Raw genomic sequence first — 20,873 nt, forward strand, 5'->3', positions numbered from 1 at the left:
CTTAGATATACCTTAGTTATTTATTATAAGGTTTTGCTGACTGCACAGAGTACATATTTCATTATATTTGATTATCAACCTGAGTTGTGTGGTTACGATTAATGCAGGAATCTTGGCACAAGCCAAGAAGTTTAGAATTTTTAAAATGTCAACCTTAATTAGTTCAACACACCTACAAAAAAGCAGGAAGAAAACAGGGCTCTGATGCAGAGCAATTAGCCACTGGAACAATTTACCACGGGTTATGGTGGATTTTCCATCACTGATCTTTTTGGATGTTTTTCTAAAGGATATGCTCTAGGAACTATTTTGGAGAAGTTCAATGGCCTATGTTATGAAGGAGGTCAGACTAGATTACCACAACAGTCCTTTCTGGCCATGGAATCTCTGAATTACAACAAAAGTTACAAAGGCTCCTTTGCAGAAAATTGACAACAGCCACAGGATTCTATGCTTCATGACTGGTTCCACTTGTCTCCCTATTTGTTTTTAAAATAGAATATACAGTTTGATCTATAGGAGTACTTAAAAGTTTTGTGACCTACATACTTCAGCCATTTCCCTTCCCCACAAGTGATTTTGAGGAATGGGAGGGGAGGGGGGAGAATTTATGGAAAAAGACATAGGCTAGTTTTGGACTATTCCAATATCCAGATTCTGAGATTTTAAAGTGAAAACAAATTTCCTCCTTCCACTTTCATCCTCTCAAAACGAGTTTTAATGGAAACTATCAGACTGTAATAGAATACCTATGCCATTATATCAATTCCACCCTTAAGATCATATGAAAAATGACAGTGTCCTACAATAATAAAATAAGACTATACTCAGTTACTATGGTAACAGGGACCATATAAGAAAATATCAAGATTAGTATTACCACTTGCATAAAACAAATGATTTTGGAGATAGACAAGAGGATGAGAGGCTTTTAATTCATTTTCACATACCATTATCAGGAATTGGCTCCATGTCCCATGGGCTAAGCTTTTCAATTTCACCGTTATCCCATCTGTTTAAACAACAAGCAAATTAACAAAAAAGTTAAACTATGTTCATGTATAAGTGTTTCCCTGCAAACAAATGTAAGGAATTTTTCCTTTGATTTTAAGCATAACTAAATTTGCAGTATAAATATATAGGAAGGAGGGAACAAACCAAGCCCTCTTAGAGGCAAATCTACTGCAAACGTAGTTTGGTTTAAAAGCTTTAAATTACAACAGTGCTCCTATTCCAGGTAATGCTTAACTGATCTACTATATCAATGAGAAGACAAAGAAAATGTGTCTCTAAGTTACAAACCAAGAACATTTCAAACAAAATAAGTCAAAAGCACACACCAGTCTGAAGCTTATGTCAGAAAATTTCACAAGGTATTTAAAGTAAACAGACGCGAGCACCCAGGAAATATTGGAAGGTTTGAAGGAAAATTTGCAACAGCTTTGCTGAATAGTTAAAATTGTGAATCAGCAAAGCCAACAGCAGTTTACCTACTTTTAAAACATTTACATAGCACCATAAATTCACACAGCTCTTTACAAACAGATCATATACGCGCTGCTACAAAGAGTTTACACTCTAAATAAGACAAACAAGATCAAGGTACTAGTACACAAAAAGGACAGTGCAAATATTCCTGTCAATGGAGGAGGATTGTTTTAAGAAATGGAAGTACAGAGGGATTTGGAGGAAGGCAGACCAAGAAATGGGGTGTTTGGTGGAGCACAAAGACTGTTGCGGTCATGGGGAGCAACATGCTAATAGCACAAAGTAAAGAGAAAAGAAGAAATAAAGTGATAGGATTGGAGGCAAACAGGGAGAAGACGGAAGCAATCGTTAGTCTGGTTCACATCGAATAGTATATTCACTTAATTGAATATGAGAGATTAATTTAAATTCCTGCAGACTGTATAGGTTTTTTTATGCCTTGATTAGCAATGTAATAGCTAACAATGTTGATATTTAAATTACCATAGTTAGGTGTTGTAACCAACACCCATTTAGCTGAATAGGGCAATCTACACTTCTCAGAATTATTTTAAGCTGTCTGCAGACTCAAGTAGACATCACTGTTCAGTTTGCACTCTGTTAGCTTACTTTGCAACCATAGAAGCTATAGATTTCTTAGGGCTTGCTTACTCAGTTTTTGTACCAATTTAATTATATTGGTTTAGAAACCCCTAGTATGGAGGCAATTATACCAATACTTAAGTACATTTATCAGTATAACTTATTTCAGTATAAGCTCTTTACATATCAGGGTTATATTGGTTAAAAACCAATGCCAGTAAAATAATGCATTTAAATTGGTACGAAAACGTTTAGACCAGCCTTTGGCAAAAGCACTGACTACTTCTAGAACTTTCAACTGTTTTACATCTATGTGAATAATATGGAACTAACTAGTGATATTTATGAATACTATATGCTGGTTTGGTTATTGGGATGCTGTTTACTTTATGAATTTTTTTTTTAAACTCAGAACTGTCTGGATTCAGGCATGAATGGGAAGAATGGCTCAACACAACTACCTATCAATGAACACTTATAATTTAAGGGACAATGCCAGAGCTACTAGCTTTGGTGACTGACTGTCCAGTCTACATAATTGGATTTTACCAAGAATGACTGAGGCCCCGCAAACACAAGGGAACAAAACTCAACAAGTGTTAAAAACATCTCGGGGTGGGGGAATATCAGACAGATGCAGGAGCCAGTTGGGGCTGTCTGGAGAAGCCAGGCCTGTCTAGGTCTGCATCATGGAATAGGAGGACTTCAGGTAAGACAGACATGCACATAGATTGTTTTAATATCCTTTTTTCTCTAAAACTTTGCTCTGACTGCTAAAGAAACAAGACTTTTATTTTAATAAGGTTGTTTGGTCACAAGCTCCTGAAGGGAAGAATATCATATTCTCAAACCCAGGAACACCGGTTAATGACCTTTGATACAAAGGGTACTGTAACTAGCTCCTGGTCTAAGAATGGGGAAATTGCAAAATTCCACCCTAAACACAGGTAAAGACACAAAGCTTAACACCTGAGGGGGGCATACTCAGAGATCACAAGTGGACAGAGGTGCAGCTCACCCTATAACTAATTTTTTTTAACTGATTTAGTTAAATGGATACAAAGTTAAGTTGGTATAAACAGATTTTAAAAAGCGTCCACATGTAGGAGTTTGCATCAGTTTAAAACTGTCTTTAAAATCTATTTAATTAAACTGAAGCAACTTTCTTAGCTTCCCAGATGCCGAACACAAGACCCCATATCCAAAAAAAAACACTATTAACTTGCCAAGCTACCATGAGCTGGTACAATTCATCCCATGGTGGTCTACAGAGGACAAGTATAGTCACACAGCAATTTCAGCCACTTTGATATTGCTGCATTTCTCCTCTATTAGCCTTTTGTAAATAAGTGGTATTTCAAATGAAGAACTGGGGGTCGGGGGAAAGCAGGGTTTCAAAGGCCCATAAAGAAATATAGGTAATTGCAGATCTACGGAGCTGATGGATATCATGGACCCTGCATTCTGTGGTCTGGCATCTTTAATGGATTGAAGGGTATGCTAACCACATGTCAAATTATGGTGCTGCTGTGAGGCCCCACTAATTATTTGTGCATTATACATCTGTTGATACTACTGGCTACTAATCTGGTGTTTAGTCAAAGCAAAAAAGTAGCTTGTGGGCAGAGCTGGGGACAGAACCACCATTTCTCTGAACATTTTGATCCACTATAACAGTGATTTAGCTGCATATACCTTACAAGCAGAAAGAACAGGAAGTTTAGAGGAGCTGAAACAGCATGCAAAGATGATTATATAAAAAGACAGAACTGCTGACAGAGCAGGGAATTTCCTTTATGAATAGAAGCACAGGCTGCTTTTGAGCAGCACATACATAACTGCATAGCTGATTAACATGCATGCAGCTGGGTAAAGCACAGCTGCTCAAACCTTACCCTGTTGTAAGCTAGCACATATATTACAGATTTAACATGGTTGTAGTATGGAGGGGGAAGACAGAAATGAAGGCTGACAGCTGTAGAGTCTTCTCACATATGTTGCAAATGTCACTGAATGAGAGACCAAAAAGCAGCTCCATACACTAGTCCTTCCCAAGAACAAAAACTACTGCAATGATAAAATAGACTGACTAGCACATGACAAACATATTTTGGATTTTAAACAAGGGAATCGATATTAAAATTAAATACTTTGAGATGTACTTTGCTTCCAAAAATATTTTTATTTCTATATCTGCCACTCAGTGGGTTTGCACACTACATACCATTTTACATATTAAAATTAAGTTTAAGAATATATGAGCATATCTTAGTCAATTTTGTTCCAGAGCCAATATTTGAATATTAATACATATAAAGCTGGCAAGATCTGTACAGAACAAATACAGAAACTAAACATTTCCATGCCCCAGTACAAACCCACAAATATTTAAATCCAAAATAATTAATTTCCACTGTGTTAGTTTGGACTACTGAAGCTGTGTGGTGTTTTTTTTTTTTTTTTTTTTTGGGGGGGGGGGGGGGGGTTTAAAAAGACATCTTCCTTGGCTGTTCCATGGAGAAGATTCAGTAACCCATAATTTGTAAGTTATTACAGAAAATAGGAGGTTCCTCTCTTTCACAAATATAGAATACAATTTGTGTTTAGCAAGTTACTATTCATGAAAAAGTTACTGCATTTTGGCAATACATTCACATAGTGCTTAAGAGATGGTTTGCTAACAGAGCTTTAGGTTTCCAACCAACAACATTTTGTGCATTCTTACACCTACAGCCCACCAATATAAGCCATGATTTATACTATGTTAATAAACATTTTAAAAGCCTCTCTACTTACTTAACACTGTAACACTGAAAGTGACTATCTGGATACTGTGGCTGATATGGCTCTTGACCCAACACTGTTCCAAACCACCAAGCATCGTCAATAATGGATCGGAATCTATCAACTGTAAGAGAAAACCATTTCCCCACTCAGATACATATTCTGGTAACCAAAAGATTTTAATTATGTTTTGTGAGGATGGAATTACCGGGGAGGAAACTAATGAATAGACTCAGACTCTAAGGTCAGAAGGGACCATCATGATCATCTAGTCTGACCTCCAATAGTATATTTTGGTTAAAAGTATAGATATCTACTTTAAAAAACAGACACTAGATAAAAGAAAAATAACCTACTACACAAAGTAATGTACATTATCATTCACAGTAAGCTCTAAAATCCAAACATACTAGCATGCAAATAAAAAGATGTTAATATATATTTCAGTGTAGAAAGCATGCACCACAAAAGGTGCTGAGTATTCTACAATATATAAAAACTTGTATGACTTCAACCACAATGGAGGCAAATGCCTGAAAAAACAGATAAGCCTTAACACTATGAATTGAAGACCAGACCCTGGTTCTAGCATACCAAAGAGTTTAGGAGGCAACAAACTCCATTTCATAGTCCAAGTCTCTCCATCAACGTCTAACTCCAGCATTCAGATGTTCAAATCTCTAGAAACTGTTTGCAAAAGGGTCTCAGCTGACCTCAAGTGCAACAGTGGAGCATTTGATGGTGGAGAGTTGTTGGAAGTCTCTGATAGTCAGGACACAAGCCACACAGAGCCTTTTAAATCAATGTCAACACAAATGAATTGTACATAACATTCTCAGAAGCTAGCCACAATGGAAAAGTTTTGTATTCTAAAACTATATTGCCAGACACTTGGAAGGTGAAGACTTACAAGCTTGCCAATTCCTTTGTCGTGCTTCATCATAAAACTGACGCAATACAAGAAAGTCAATGACATCTGGCATATCATGGTATCTAGATAAAAAATAAAATTAGCTTTCATTTGTGTGTCATATTATATTATGCTATGTTGTGTAGAGGAAAAAAACTAAGAAATGGGTCTTTAAAAAAAAATGATCTAGTATATGCTTTCAGCAGAGAAACACATACTTGAGAGAAAATGATTTGTCTGAAAGTTTTCCAGTGGCATGGTCTATAAAGGCAAGCTTCAGGCAACACAGTGTGGGAGGACCAACTTCATATCGTATCCCAACAATTTTTACCAATTCTTGATCCTAAAACAAACAAAAATGAAAGCAACAAATTCCATTAAGTTTCAACCTTATGCTAGAGGCACAATAGTTTTAGCCCTCAAAAAGCCAATATTGTTAAATACTGTATATGAGGTTTTATTGGGAGACAACCAAATCCTTACATAGAGTCTGTACCCTTTTTAAAAATCAAGATTTATGTTTTTATTTCAGTGAAGTCCAGACCTCCCATGGGCAATTTTGAAGGTTTCTTTGATGACTGAAGAAAGCTTTCTTCCTCCTTTATGTTGGTAGGAAAACATTAATGGGAAGTTACCTAGCTAAGTCCTCACTAGTTATATTTATACAAATAATTTAAAATGCTAATGTAAACTGTTAAACACACATTATCAGTATTGAACATGTAACAACTTCAATATATTCTTACCCTAAGGACCATTTTTCTCCATGGCTCCTTGTGGGGGTTCAGTTCATAAATATTATTTTTTCTAACTGCTTCAATATAAGCTTCATGACCTTGTCGAAAATATATTACCTGTAAAAATAAAAATCCACCAAATAATTATTTACTTGAAACACTAAAGTACATGTTTTTCTATATTTAGTGCCAGTTGCTATATTAACTTTTAGTTAATCTAAAATTTTATAGCACTTTTTGATAAAAGTTCTCACCTCATCTCCCATTTGGGGAACAAAAGGAGATTTTCGAAGTGCTGTGTCAGTTATCCAAACAGGAGGATGGTAGTCATATAACACGTCTTCGTTTACTGGCTGTGTGGGAGTACTATTCTGCACATTCTGATAAACAGGATAGTTATACATTAGAAATTATGTTCTTGGTGCAGTGTCATGAAAACTTGTTATCCAAGAATTTCTTCTAAAGTCTACACAAAATTAATACCATGAAACAGTAATAAATTAAGCTCTATACAAGACCTTAAGACCAAAAAATCTCCCAAAGCCCACATTTTGGTACTCAAGTTTGGTATTCTGGTTCTTCCTATATTTGCAGTTCTTCCATTGTCATCATTAAGTATGTCAACCATAAAGTATTCTACTCCCAATAACCTTGTAGGGCACAGTTCTCTCAGAGCTGCATGGTAGTTCTTAACGTGACTGTCAAAAGACTTGTCTAATTTTTGAAACTACTATTCTACTGTGCACTGTCTGGCAACTATATATATATATATATATATATATATATATATATATATATATATATATGTCATTTTATTAAACAGAAAACCTTCAGACTATTTAAATGTGTACCAAGTGTAGCTTAAAGCAAAGAAATTCCAAGTTATTATGTATCTGCCACTTCAAAATTAATATTCAGAATCAAAGGTGATTATATAATCAAAGTAATTCTTTGAGAAAAACAGACTTATGTATAGATCATCATACATTTTATATTGTATGACATCATACATTTGAAAGGCACTCTCTGTTTTACCACCAGTCCCCTGGCTACAAGAGTTGCAGAATTACCTGAAGCGCTTAAAGATTCCAGTTCTCCACATTATTACAGAATGCTATTTTCCACCACTTTAGAATTTACCAAGGAATTCAGGGTAAAATTCCCCCTCTGTGCAGAGGGCCAACACAAGGCCTATAAAACATTTAATACTTGTGCTGTTTTGAAGACTTAAGTTATTTACATCCCTTTGGTGATAGGGCTGAGATTCTAACCAGTTATTTTCTTTAATTTATTAAAAAAGTTCCTATCCCATATCAAGTATGGTGAACCATGTGATGTTTGACTAGGAGAATGTGACTTCACTTTGGATGCAGAATTTTCCCTGGTTATTCTAGGCCTGTTGAATTACTACAGTGCATTCTATGTGAGGCATGCTTTGAAAAGATTCAGAAAGTGAAGCTGGTGCAGAATGCAATCACCTGTCTATTAAGCAGTACAGTATTCAGACAGTCTTATCTGCCTTTACTGGCTGCGAATAAGTTTCCAGAGAGTTTAAAGTGTTGGTTTTAAACAATAAAGCTTTAAATGGTTTGGGAGCTGGTTACCAAGGAAGACACATCTGCTCTCTAACGTAATACTACTACAACTGTAACCAGTGGAGACGTCAGTGTTGGAGTCCCCTCAATGTAAAATAAAGACATTTTGTAGAAGAATCAAATTCCAGAGCCACAGGTCTCCCAAGCCCAGATTTCTGGCCTTCTAGGCAACCAACTTTTCAAATGGGCACTGAGAAATAGTGGCAAGCTTGTAAGAGTGGATCAGCTGGATATGGAAAGGTTTGTGTTGAGGATATTAAATGGCAGTTCAATTAATTTGTTTTTAGATGTTTTTGTATCAAAAACTGTTTTAAAATTCAGAAAAGAACCAAAAGTATTCTAAAATCTAAACAAATAAAACCCTTAAATATGTGCATTCCTTGCTTTTGTATTCAAAGCTGCTATAAAAGTGGTAAAGGGTAAGAAAAACCATCTGTTTGGACCCCATAAGAGTGCGGAGGCTTTAGTTACCTGTTGTAAAGCGAAGTCCATAAAATGTAATTAGACAATGTAATGTTGCTGGGAGGGGGGAATTTTTGAAAAGGGGAAGGAGCCCAAGGTTAACTTTAAGACAACCATAGTTAGTAATATCACAAACACCTCTGCCTAATACGGAGGTAACGTATACAAACTCCATAAACTTCCAGGTACAAGAGATTTAAAACATAAAAAAGAGATATCGGTGAAGAATTAAGTGAATAGAAGGAATTAACAGTACAATACCTCTTCCTGCTTTTTCGGTTTGGATTTTTTCCTTCTTTTTCTTCTCCTCTTTGGAGGAAAAGATTTCTCTGCTGATACTTCATCTTCTGAAGTACTACAATATCTGATAGCTTTGCATCGAGATGTTCGTACAGGAGGCTTGAGATTTATCCCTGCATCAGCTATCCAGTCAGAATATCTACTTGAAGAGTCACTGTTTATGGGGAAAATAATGGAAACAAATGGAATTTAGATATTCAAACAGCTGACAATTAGTTAAGAATGTTAAATGAATTCTAACAATATTTGTAGAAATAAAGTTCCCTTTCCACTGTCCTGTTCTTCAGTGGTTTTGGAGGTTGTCAGGAGGAGTAGAGGAAGGTTTAATTGCTGCAATACATTTCAAAAGAATTTCTAATTCCTTCACTTTGGCTAGCATTTTAACTTATGGCACTAATTCTTCAGTCACTAGCATGCAACTATGACATTTTTGTCTTTATAGAAATTCTGTACAACATTTAATGTGTTTCTTTACTGTATTTCAGAAGCAGGATTCCAATAAATAGGAGCATCCTGCCTACTCATAGGCAACAGAAGATACATACTTTCAGACATCTCTTATTTCATTGATGGTTTTAAAAAACAAAACCCTTTCCTTTTCTAAAAGACATGCTAACCATAGCTTATTATTGTTACACAGGATTCCAACAAAAACAGCTGTCACTTGGCATGGACAGTCATCCCTGAGGATGAGAACAGTTTTGAAAAAATTGTGTTTGATTTAACAAAGTTTGAGAATCAGAATATGCCACACAATATATGCAAATTTTTATTAAGCTTATAGGCACAGACTTTAAGATATGCAGTGCACATTGTGTGCAGCTAACTAAGTGCATACTTTTGAAGACAAGTCTGCTGTTATCAAACATTTATAATTGTTAAACTATGGATTTCACGATGGCTTAGAAATCAGGCCAATTTAGAAAAAGTTTGGATTAGTAGTAAAAAGAAACAGTTACTTACAGTAACTGTGGTTCTTCAAAATATGATGCATCCGTGTATTCCAAGAAGGTCCGCGTGCACACTGGAGCACGAGACTTTTGCCTAGCAATACCCATAGGAGGGGTGGTGCTCATGCCTGTAGCCCCTTCCTTGGCTATGAGGCAGCACTGCTCCGAACCCCCCCGCTCCATTCCTTTACACCGAAAGCCCAGGAAAAGACACCAATGCAGAGGGGATGGAGGGTGGATCGGGGAATACAAGTCTGCCTCGCATCACAAAGAACCACAGTTACAGCAAGTAACTGTTGTTTCTTCTTCGAGTAGATGCAGACATGTATTCCAAGTAGGTGACTAGGGAGTAGTACCTCCATCTAGAGGCAGGGCTCAGTCTATCTGAGCAAGGATCTCAGGACCACTCTTCCAATATTATTGTCCGTTCTGGAAGAAGTGGTGATCACACAATGATCCATAAATGTATGCATGGACGACCACATGGCTGCCCTACAAATGTCCAATATGGACATGTCATTTGGGAATGCCACGGACATTGCCTGTCTCTGATCAAGTGTCCCCATACCAGCTGAGGAGGCATAGCCGATGCTATCTCATATGCAGTCTTAATGCAATACATTAGCCATCTAGAGATGGTCTGCTCAGAGACAGCTTGTCCTTTCATACAGTCTGTATGTGATATAAACAGGTGAAGTGAAGCCTGAAATTGTTAGACAGCATCTAATGTCAAGGATATGGAGGCGTTGTTACTCCATGGAAGAATGCAGCTTAGGGAAAAATACAGGCAAATACATCGCTTGGTTCAAATGAAACAGAGACCACCTTGGATACAAACATTGGGAGTGGCTGAAGCGTAACCATGTCCCTGAAGAACTGAGTGTAAGGAGGCCCAGCCATTAGGGCCTGTAACTAATAGAGGTACTGACTATCGAGAATGCAGCTGACACAGAACAGGCAGCAGACAGGAAGCAAGGGGCTCGAATGGAGGCCCCATTACAGCCGCTAAAACCGCATTCAGGTCCCACAAGGGATCCGGCTCTCGGACTGCAGGATGCAGGCGGAGGAGCCCTTTCAGAGATGGTGTCACCTTGGCACTGGAGAAAACCGATTTCCCTTGGGTAGGTGGATGAAACACTGATATTGCTGCTAAGTGCATTCTCAGAGAATTGAGTGCTATGCCCAATTCCTAATGATGTAACAGGTACGCTAAGATGTCCTGGATGGAAGCCTCTGCTGGATGGGTCCCCATGGGCCAAGACCATATGGAAAAACCTCTTCCATTTTGCCAAGTAGGATGTTTTAGTAGAAAGCTTCCTACTATTAAGTAGGACCTGTTGTATGGCCTCCCAGCAACACCCATCATCCTCATTCAGCCATGCCATAAAGGTGCAATGAGCTGATCACTGAATGCAGGGTAGACGTAGTCCTTTGTGAGGAGGTTGGGAAGAAGAGAAAGCAGCATGGGAGGCTGAACTGACAGAGCGAGGAGATCTGAGAACCAGTGCTGCCTCAGTCACGCCAGGGCAATGAGGATGAGTCTGGCTCAATTCACCTTCTTCTTGGTGATGACCTGGGGAAGGACCGGGATAGGAAGGGATGCATACAGCAGAGTCGACTTCCAGCTGCAGTGGAAAGCATCAGAGAGAGAACCCAGGATGAGTCCCTCTCGAGAGCAGACTAGGCAACACTTTGTGTTTTCCCTCGTCACAAAGAGATCAATTGTGGGAACGCCCCATGTTGCGAACATCAGCCAAAGGACTTCTGTCTTTAAGGACCACTCATAGTTGGGAAGAAAACTCTGCTGAGATGATCGGCAAGACAGTTCTTGACCCCTGATACGTGAATAGCTATCTGGGTGATGTCTCTTCAATACAGAACTGCCACATGTTGATCGCCTCCAGGCAGAATGATCTGGAGTGAGCTCCCCCTTATCTGTTCATATAATACATTGTGGTGGTATTGTCCTTAAGTACGTGAACCACTAAATGCCTGATCTGGTCCTGGAAAGCATAACACGCATTGTGGATGGCCCGAAGCTCCAACACACTGATATGGAGTAAGGCCTCCTATTCTGATCACAGATCCTCCAACCGCAGCAAGTCCAGATGCGCTCCCCAACCCAGAAGGGACATGATGGTAACCAGTGACTTCGTCAGAGAAGGCTGAGCGAAGGGGACCTCTTGCCCACATTGCTCTGGTGGGAATCTCCATGTAAGGACTGCAGGACTGACGGAGGAAGGCGAACCAACCTGCCTAGAGAATGTAGGGCAGGGCGGTAAACCATCCTGAGCCACATCTGGCAAGGTGGACTATGTGCGGCCATGCGGCCCAACAGGCTCAGGGACACGCAGACTGTGGTGGACGGTTGTGATTGCAAACTGAGGCACAGCTAGTGAATTGTCTGAAAGCAGTTGGTCAGCAGGAACGCCCTTGGCCTCATGGAATCTAACAGGCCCCCAATGAACTATTTGCTGAGTGGAAGTGGAGGTCAACTTCACGGTGTTTAGACTGAGACCCAAATAGTCAAGTAAGCATAGTGTGGTGTCGGTGTGGGCAAAAACCTTCTCTCTGGAGCCGCTTTCAGCAACCAGTCATCAAGGTAGGGGAAGATTTGGATTCTCTTCCTCCTGAGGTACGCCATGACCACTGCCATTCATTTGGTGAAAACCCAGGGGGCAGAAGAGAGCCCACACAGGAGAACTGTGTACTGAAAGTGGCAGTCTCCTACCATTAAGCGAAGAGACTTCCTGTAACTCGGCAGAATGGCCACATGGAAGTAGGCATCTGCAAACTCCACAGCAGTGAACCAGTCATTCTGAGACAAAACAGGGAGGATAGCTGATAGAATAACCACACAGAACTTCATGTGCTTGATTAATTTGTTGAGTTCACGGAGGTCAAGGACAGGCCTCATCCCATCCTTGGATTTCAGTATCAGGAAATACTGGAAGTAAAACCTGACACCATGGCATTCTCACAGAACCTCCTCCACCACTCCCAATGCTACCAGAGAGCTGACCTGCTTGAAGAGCAGCATCTCATGATAGGGGCCCTTAAAGAGGGATGGAGAGGGGGTGTGGAGACAAATTGGATGGCGAAACCTGATCTGACAGGGCGTAGGACACAGTGGTCAGACATTATCAAGACCCAGGCATTGGAAAAGCGGGACAGCCTGTCCCCAAAGGAACGGGTGGATGACAAGGGAGAAACAACAACTGGAACAGGGCTCTAGACAACAAGTCAAAATGGGTGCTTAGCAGATGTCCAAAGAGGGTGTGCAGAGAGGCCAGGCCCTGAGCTCGAGTGCTTCCTCTTGTGAGACTTATCCCTCCTCCCGGGGTAGGCTCACTGTCTTGGGTGGAAGGGGTGCTGTGGCCTGTATGGCTGTTGTTGCTGCGCCCCATAACGGGGTCTCTACGCAGGTGGCATATACACCCCCAGCCACCTTAGGGTAGCCCACGAAGCCTTAAAGGAATGCAGGGTTTCATCAGTCTTGTCCAAAAACAAGGTTTTATAATTGAACGGCAAGTCCTCAATAGCTTGCTGGACATACAGCGCAATTCCTGAGTTCTGGAGCCAGGAAACCCTCCTCATAGTAATTTTCCAAGGCCATCGCCCTGACAAAGTATCCGTCACATGAAGGGCAGATTGCAATGACTTTTTACCACTAAGCAGCCCTCAGCAACAAAACAACCAAAATTCATCCTGGGAAGCTCCTTAAATTTGGCCATAGCCGACCAATTGAGGAAGTCATATTTGGCCAGCAGGACTTGCTGGCTCGCGATCCTCATCTGCAGTGATGATGAGATGTGTATCTTCCTGCCTAGAAGATCTACGCACTCTGAGTTTCTGTCCTTGGAGGACGACTTGAATCTGCTTTGCTGAGCCCTGTCATTCACTGCTGTGACCACCAGGGAGTTCTGGGCCAGATGAGAAAAAAACCCTTTGTATCTCTGTACTGGCACAAAATAGCTCTTCTCCAACCACGTGGCCACCAGTGATACCGAGGCGTGCCTCATTAATAGGGAGGGCCACTCTCCCAGGGACAGAGGACTGGAGAATATCCACGAGTTTATGGGTATTCTCCTGGAGAAACTCCACCTGAATACCCAGTGACAAAGCCACCTGACATAACAGGTCCTGGTATGCCCTGAAGTCCTCTGGGTGGAAGGGGAGGATGAACCAGGCAAAACCATACCATCCAGGGACAAGGATGAGGCTGTTGGCTGGACTACTGGCAGATCCTGCTCCCTGGACAGTGTCTCTGGACAAGGAAATTCTGGCTGCTCCACGGGATGGGGAACTGCAGACATCTGGACTTGTGGCTGGTCCGCAGCCCCTAATGCTGCATCAGCAGGGGATCTCGCTTTGACTTTGACAACAAGCAAGACCTCCAGGAACAAGGGGCTTGTCACTGGGGCCAAGGTGGCCACTGGTATGGGTAAGGAATTGGGGGCCAGTAGGCGCCAGGCCAGGGGCTCCATCCAGGCCTCGAGGCGCATGCCAACTTTGGTAGCCATACTGCTCCACCAGTGGTCTCCAGACTTCTTCACGTGACCTCGAGTGGGAGGGCGAGAAGCCCGACTCTGAAGCATAGGAGTCCCAGGACCTAGGAGACATGGGAGGGGCGATTCCAATGGGCAATCCGACTTGTCTGTAGCCCAGAACAAGGTCGAGATAGGTGCCCTCAATGTAATCTGCAACACTAGTGCTGAAAAGACTGATGCAGCAGGCAAGGTCAGTCTTGGTGTAAACAACGGTACTGAAGCACCCTGGTGCGCTGACATCAAGGGCGGAGAAAGCTGGTGTTGAGGACCAGTGGCGAGGATGGGACCAAAGGGCAAAGTAGGTCTGCCGCAGCCCGGTACATCAACACCACTGACACTGTCAGTACCAGCACTGTTCTCATCGGTACCAGCCTCAACAGATGCCTGCAACCAAACTTGATGGTATGAGGCATCTGCCCTTCCCTCCCCTCTACCGATGGGGTGTCAGAAGCTTCAGTACTGGGTCAGGCCTCATGGACTGCTCAACCAGGTGCTGCTTAAGGCAAAGGTCCCGTGCCACGTAAGTCCTCTTTTTGAATGATCTGCAGATCAAACAGTGCTCCTTAATATGAGCTTCGCCAAGGCAGAGCAAGCACCATGTGTGGGGGTCACTGTTAGGAATCTCCACTCCCCACAAACGGTAATGCTTGAACCCAGGTGAGGACATCACTGGGGAGCACTGCCACTAACACTATGCTATATACTGTAACTTTTAACTAATACTACTATTAATTATATACAGTAAAAAACTAAATTGCGAGATTGTGAAGCGAGAACCACACAGAGCTCCGACTTCAGCTGACAAGTGGTGAGAAGGAAACAGAGTGGTCAGGACAGCGCTACCTCATATAGCCAAGGGACAGGCTACAAACATGAGCGCTGTCACTCTACTTGGAATACACGGCTGCATCTACTCAAAGATGAATGTTGACAAACTCTGGGATCACTAAGTCTTCTGCACTGACACAGAAACATGTACATAGCTTAAAACAGACATTAGCCAAATCATGCCTATAAATTCTTAAAGGAGACAGTTATGACGTTAAAAGGTGAAACTTGCCTGTGCTTTCCCTTGTCTATTAGCCCTACTACTGGGGACATCTTCCAACTTTTTCCTTTACAAGCCTATGAAATTAAATGTAAAGGACTCACTATTCACAGATCCTTAATATGCACTGAAGACTCACATCAGGAAATAAAAATTTTGCATTTCTCATATTAAAACAATATATGTCACCACACATTCTTACATTCACAAACTGTATTTGAGAAAGTGTGGTATCAGACTACTTAGCTTTTGTATTTGCTGATTTCTGAGTCCTTAATTTATCTTATGCACTTCTTAAGATAAATTGGAGAGGGGCCTGAATTCAACAAGATGAAATTCAGTGAAGACAAATGCAAAGTACTTCACTTAGGAAGGATAAAATCAAATGCAAAACTACAAAATGGGGAATAACTGGCTTGGTGGTAGCACTGCTGAAAAGGATCTGGGGGCTATGGTGAATCACAAATTGAATATGAGTCAATGTGATGCAGTTGTGAAAGGTTAATATTAACAAGCATGTTGTATGTAAGTCAGAGGAGGTAACTGTCCCACTATTTGGCATTAGTCAGGTCTCAGCTGGAGTACAGTGTCCAGTTTTGGGTGCCAAACTTTTGGAAAGATGTGGACAAACTGGAGAGAGTCCAGAGGAAAGCAACAAAAATTATAAGAAGTTTAGAAAACCTGAGCTATGGGGAAAGGTTAAAAAACCTGCCATGTTTAGTTTTGAGAAAAGACAACTGGGGGGTGGGACCTGATAACAGTCTTTAAAAATTTAATGGCTGTTATACAGAGGACTGATCAATTGTTCTCTATAACCACTGAAGTTAGGACAAGAAGTAATGGGCTTAATCTAGAGCAAGGGAGATTAGGTTAGATATTAGGAACAATTTTCAAACTATAAGGGTCGTTAAACCCTGGGATAGATTTCCAAGGGAGGCTGTGCAATCCCCTAACACTGGAGGTTTTAAAGAATAGATTGGACAAACACCTGTCAGGGATGGTCGAGATTTACTTGGTCCTGCCTCAGTGCAGGGGACTGGACTTGCCTTCTCGAGGTCCCTTCCAGGCCTACATTTCTAGGATTGATAATAAAAGTCACCATGGTAATTCAAACATCAACTTTTTAACTTTAACGTTGCCTTAACAAGATATTTGTATTTAGCATACACAAAATGTGGCTTCACTTTTTTTAAAACAATCATTTCAGTAAGAGTAAAGAAGTGAATATTGGCAAGATTTTTTGTTTAACACACACACCGGTCCCTTGACTGAGCATCTTTCTTGATTGCTGGTAAAAAGCCCCTAATCCCAGGATGTTTTCAGAGAATGGATTTCAAGTAGCCTAATCATGCTAGAACTTTATATGGGAGATTTTAATCTACATTTGTGTAGACATTCAAAAACAAAATTTGACAACATTCAGGAGAGACTTAAGTGAGAAAGTGGAAATTTTTTTTTTACCTAGAACTGTTACTGTTGCTTTTCTTGTCACTTTTCCATTCTTCCTCCTCATCAGAAGAACCTGAGCCTTCACTTTCTTCTGCTTCCTGGATTAAAAAAAAAAAAAGTTTAGTTGACTATCAATCCTATTTTTTTTTTTTTTTTGCAGTGCACATTAAGTTTTATATTGTTTTAAACACTAAGATAGCATCCATAAGGGAAAGGAAAGATATCAAGTTAAAAAGAGATCTCCTTACTACATTAAAAATAACAAATTATTAAAAATAGTGAAGTACAGTTCTTTAATTTCTATTTGAGCTGACTGCCTCAATACGAACACAAACTAGCACTGCACATTAAATTATTCAACATGAGCAGACTGTGCACAAACACAGGGGCCATAAGATCTGTTACAGCTGTTTCCAAGGCTACAACAGCCCCACCCCCCAATGGTAGCCTCACTGTTTTGCCTATGAATACCTTAGCATTCTTTGATCGCACACACTTTGCAAGATTGCAAATTATATATCAAAATGAGTATTAAAATATCTTAGACTCTTGATGTCCTCATGAAGTCAATGTATGACAGAACCTGGCTCACTCAGCATGCAAAAGGAGGATTTAAAGTGGTAGAGGAAGGGGATCCACAAATGAAAATATACCATGCCCCTCCTCCCCATAAAAAACAGTAGAGTTCTAACTTCTGTAAATTTGTTTTCCTTAAATATTTCATACAAGATGGGCATGATGATTTTGTAGATTTTCAGCATTTTGATTGGCCTTGTATTCAATATTTTTTTAAAGTAAAACAGTGTATATTTAAATACAAAATGGATTACATGGTATGTGAAATATCCCCTGATATACTGCAGAAGTTTTAACATTTCCTGCAATTTTCGCCCGTGTGAATTTCAGATTCCTAGGAGCAATAGCTCATTGTGAATTTAAGGACTGCTTTTTTTAAATAGACCTAGTAACTGGGTATCAGCCTGAGGGCTATCAGAGCTGGTCATGACTCAGGTTGTATCCCTCAGCATACTACACAAAACATATGTTAAAAGAAAATTGTTAAGGTTGCAGAGCCAAGTACTCAAGGTTAAGAAATGACGGAATTAAGGTTGCCTGTGCATTCAACTGCCTTAACCATGATACTGTCCTCTACTCCTGCAACCCCCTCCCTCATTCACTATACATTTTTCAACTTGCAACAGATGATGCAGGGTTCCTACAGACAACAGTCTCTTCATACACGACCCTGATTCAACCCCATAGCATAGCTACTAGTCTCTCCCCCTGGCTTCAACTACCATATTTCCCAGCCCCAGTTCTTCAATCCCCAAGTCTGGCTCTTGTTCCCTCTGCATTTGAGGGGCAAAACGGAGAGGCACGAGGCACGAGAAAGTCTCACTGCTTTCTGTTCCTGTGCCGCCCACCACCGCAGTCAGGAGCAGCACTTATTGGGAAACTCCTGCTCAACCCTTGCCCAACATAAACAGAATCTTTGGAGAATTTAGCTCCAAGTCACTACTGAGCATATGCAAACATACTTTTTTTCAAAGTAGTATAAACTTGGATAAATTTGGGCAGTTTTTCCACAGAACAACAAAAGACATCTGAAACCAAGGGGTAGCCAATGCCAAATTTCAAATCCCTACTACAAAGCATAAAGGCACTAGAGCTTCTCAATGAAACAATTGTAAGGGTTTTTTGTTTTGTTTTTTAACAATAGGAAAACATATGTTGTTTTGCAAATCTCGTTCTTGGAAATGGGTAAGCTATTTTTGCGGAAACTTTCAGAAGTGTTCAACCTGAGGCAGATGACTGGCATGGAAAATAATAGCCCAAACAGAGTTTGGCACAGTATTTATAAACAACTGAAAGCAAGGTTTTATAACAGATGTGTTGGGCAATGTAGAGCACTGGTAATATCTGCTGACAGTTAACATATTATAGAAATATTTGTTCTTGTAAAAACAGGGATGCATGCATTTTCTGCAACAGAAATCTGACATTTTATGAAACTTTCAGGATACTTTCCACTAACTCCAGTTAGTGAATTAAAGAATTTGGAAAAGCACTCACCTGGTTTATAAAGCCAAAACAGTCATCCCTTTCCTCATCAGATGAATCAAGTTGTTCTGTGTTATTCCGTGTTCGATAACTTGGATATTTACGCCTATGTAGTCTACGCTTGGATTGTATCAGTGAAGCTTCAGAGTCACTCTAATAGGGGTTACAAATAAAGATGCAATGCTGAATTAATGCAATCCAATTTTTGCATAAATAGATAAGTTAAATATAGCTTTACAATATGAAAGTAAACTTAATTTTATAGACTTGTAACAAATATTGTGAACATGCAAGAATGCAAAGAGTATCTATTCTTGAAGAGCTGAGGTCTAACAAGCTATTCAGAGTTCCCATTTTTTGCTTAAATGTGGTACACCTTACGGTAGTGTCAAAATTGTAAATCCTAATGCCATAAGTTTTAAAAAAAGATTTAAACAGTAATTATAGTTGTGTAGTGAAACTGATTATTTACATAAACAGGATTCCTAGTTTATTCTGTAGTTCTGTTATCTGTTGTGGAATTGAGGACCAGTTTATGAAATTAAAGAAAAAATGTCATATGAGAAGATACCTTTCTTTATAGTTGCATTGATTGTAAGCCAAAAACAAGAGTTGTTTTAAATATAAAAATAAGCTGTTATTTTGACAACATAGATCAAAACAAGAAATATAGTTCTTCTGAATTTGTGAGAAAGGCCAACCACTTCCAAGGTTCAATATTTTAAGAAGCTGTTATAAATTAATAGTGATTATTTTACAGCTTAACAGAACTTGTTGCAAGTCCACCATTTAATTTACCGTTAGTAGCACACCAATTTGAAATCTACTCAATTAAAACCCTGAAACTGCACACAAAATGCTGTCCAATCCACAAAGTAAGCTGCAAAAGACAAAAGTGATACTAGCCTATTATTCTGAATTAATTTCTATAAACTCTGAAGATATCTTGGAGGATTCTCACTATTTTTACACTCATTAGTACTGTATGTGACTGCGAAAACTGCCCTATCTATACAATCTTGAATCCTTTAATACAATAATAGCAGCGTGAAGTCCAATCCAGGCCCACTCTTGACTGTCAGACAAGCTGCCAACCAAGTTCCAGTCAGTTCCGTGGATGGAGGAAGGTGAAGCTCCCAGAAAAAACACCAATTCAAGGGAGTCACCATAAAATAAAAAATTTACCAGAAAAAATGGGGCACTGGGGTCTGGGAGAATGCTGCAAGATGGTATCTTTAGAGTCATGTGTAGGTACTTTTTCAACTCGCAGCTCTCTCATGCAGAAGTTAGGAACTCATCATTCACTATATCTGTTTCATACCTTTTCTGAGAACTGAAATGTCTTCCTTTTCCTCTCTGTTGCATAGAGCTCTCTCTCTTCCTCTCCTTTTGCAATCCGGTACTCCTCCTGTTTTCTACAAGAGAGTTTTGAAAGTTGTCAAAATAAAAGTACAATTACAATTCTGAAAGTGAATTGAGTAGTTACAGGTTTGTCTTCTTTAAAATACTTTATATTCTGACACTGGACCTAACAAAATTGACAGTTTAAATGTCCAAATTTTATCCTCTCTTGGAATGGTTATAACACGATGGAGAAATTCTATGGTTTCTAAATATTTAGGGCTTTTATATAGCTATCAATTCATAAAGAAAAAACTCTCCTCACACATTGGCAGACAAGGTTGATAAGAAGGATTTACAGGAGGATTTTTCTCCCAAATTCACCACTATCCCTTGTAGGATGAAATAACCCCTCCCCCCCCCCATTTTCAATCTATGGTCCCATCAGAAGTAGGTCCAAATATATGGATAGATCACCTCCATTACACATCTTTTTGGTCCCATCTACACTACTTGAATCATGCTAACAGGCACCATGTACAGTGATAGGCATCAGGAACATATTTACTGTTTGCAAAGGAACAGGTTTCTAGATTTTTCTTTTAAACATGCTGGC

General features: G+C 39.9%; 1 protein-coding gene across 1 annotated transcript in view; it reads right to left on the reverse strand.

Annotated features, from left to right (window-relative positions):
• BRWD1 (bromodomain and WD repeat domain containing 1) overlaps nt 1-20,873 on the reverse strand; it is a 100,034-nt gene that overhangs the window by 43,785 nt on the left and 35,376 nt on the right. Inside the window, exons 20-29 of the mRNA XM_054049220.1 lie at nt 20,238-20,331; nt 18,929-19,069; nt 16,868-16,953; nt 8,820-9,012; nt 6,756-6,881; nt 6,511-6,618; nt 5,983-6,107; nt 5,765-5,847; nt 4,867-4,978; nt 951-1,012 (exon numbers count right to left, since the gene is read on the reverse strand). Coding sequence (XP_053905195.1) covers nt 951-1,012; nt 4,867-4,978; nt 5,765-5,847; nt 5,983-6,107; nt 6,511-6,618; nt 6,756-6,881; nt 8,820-9,012; nt 16,868-16,953; nt 18,929-19,069; nt 20,238-20,331 — 1,130 coding nt within the window. The remainder of the gene's footprint in view (nt 1-950; nt 1,013-4,866; nt 4,979-5,764; nt 5,848-5,982; nt 6,108-6,510; nt 6,619-6,755; nt 6,882-8,819; nt 9,013-16,867; nt 16,954-18,928; nt 19,070-20,237; nt 20,332-20,873) is intronic.

This window comes from Malaclemys terrapin, chromosome 1 (genome assembly GCF_027887155.1).
Source record: "Malaclemys terrapin pileata isolate rMalTer1 chromosome 1, rMalTer1.hap1, whole genome shotgun sequence".
NCBI classification, from domain to species: Eukaryota; Metazoa; Chordata; order Testudines; family Emydidae; genus Malaclemys; species Malaclemys terrapin.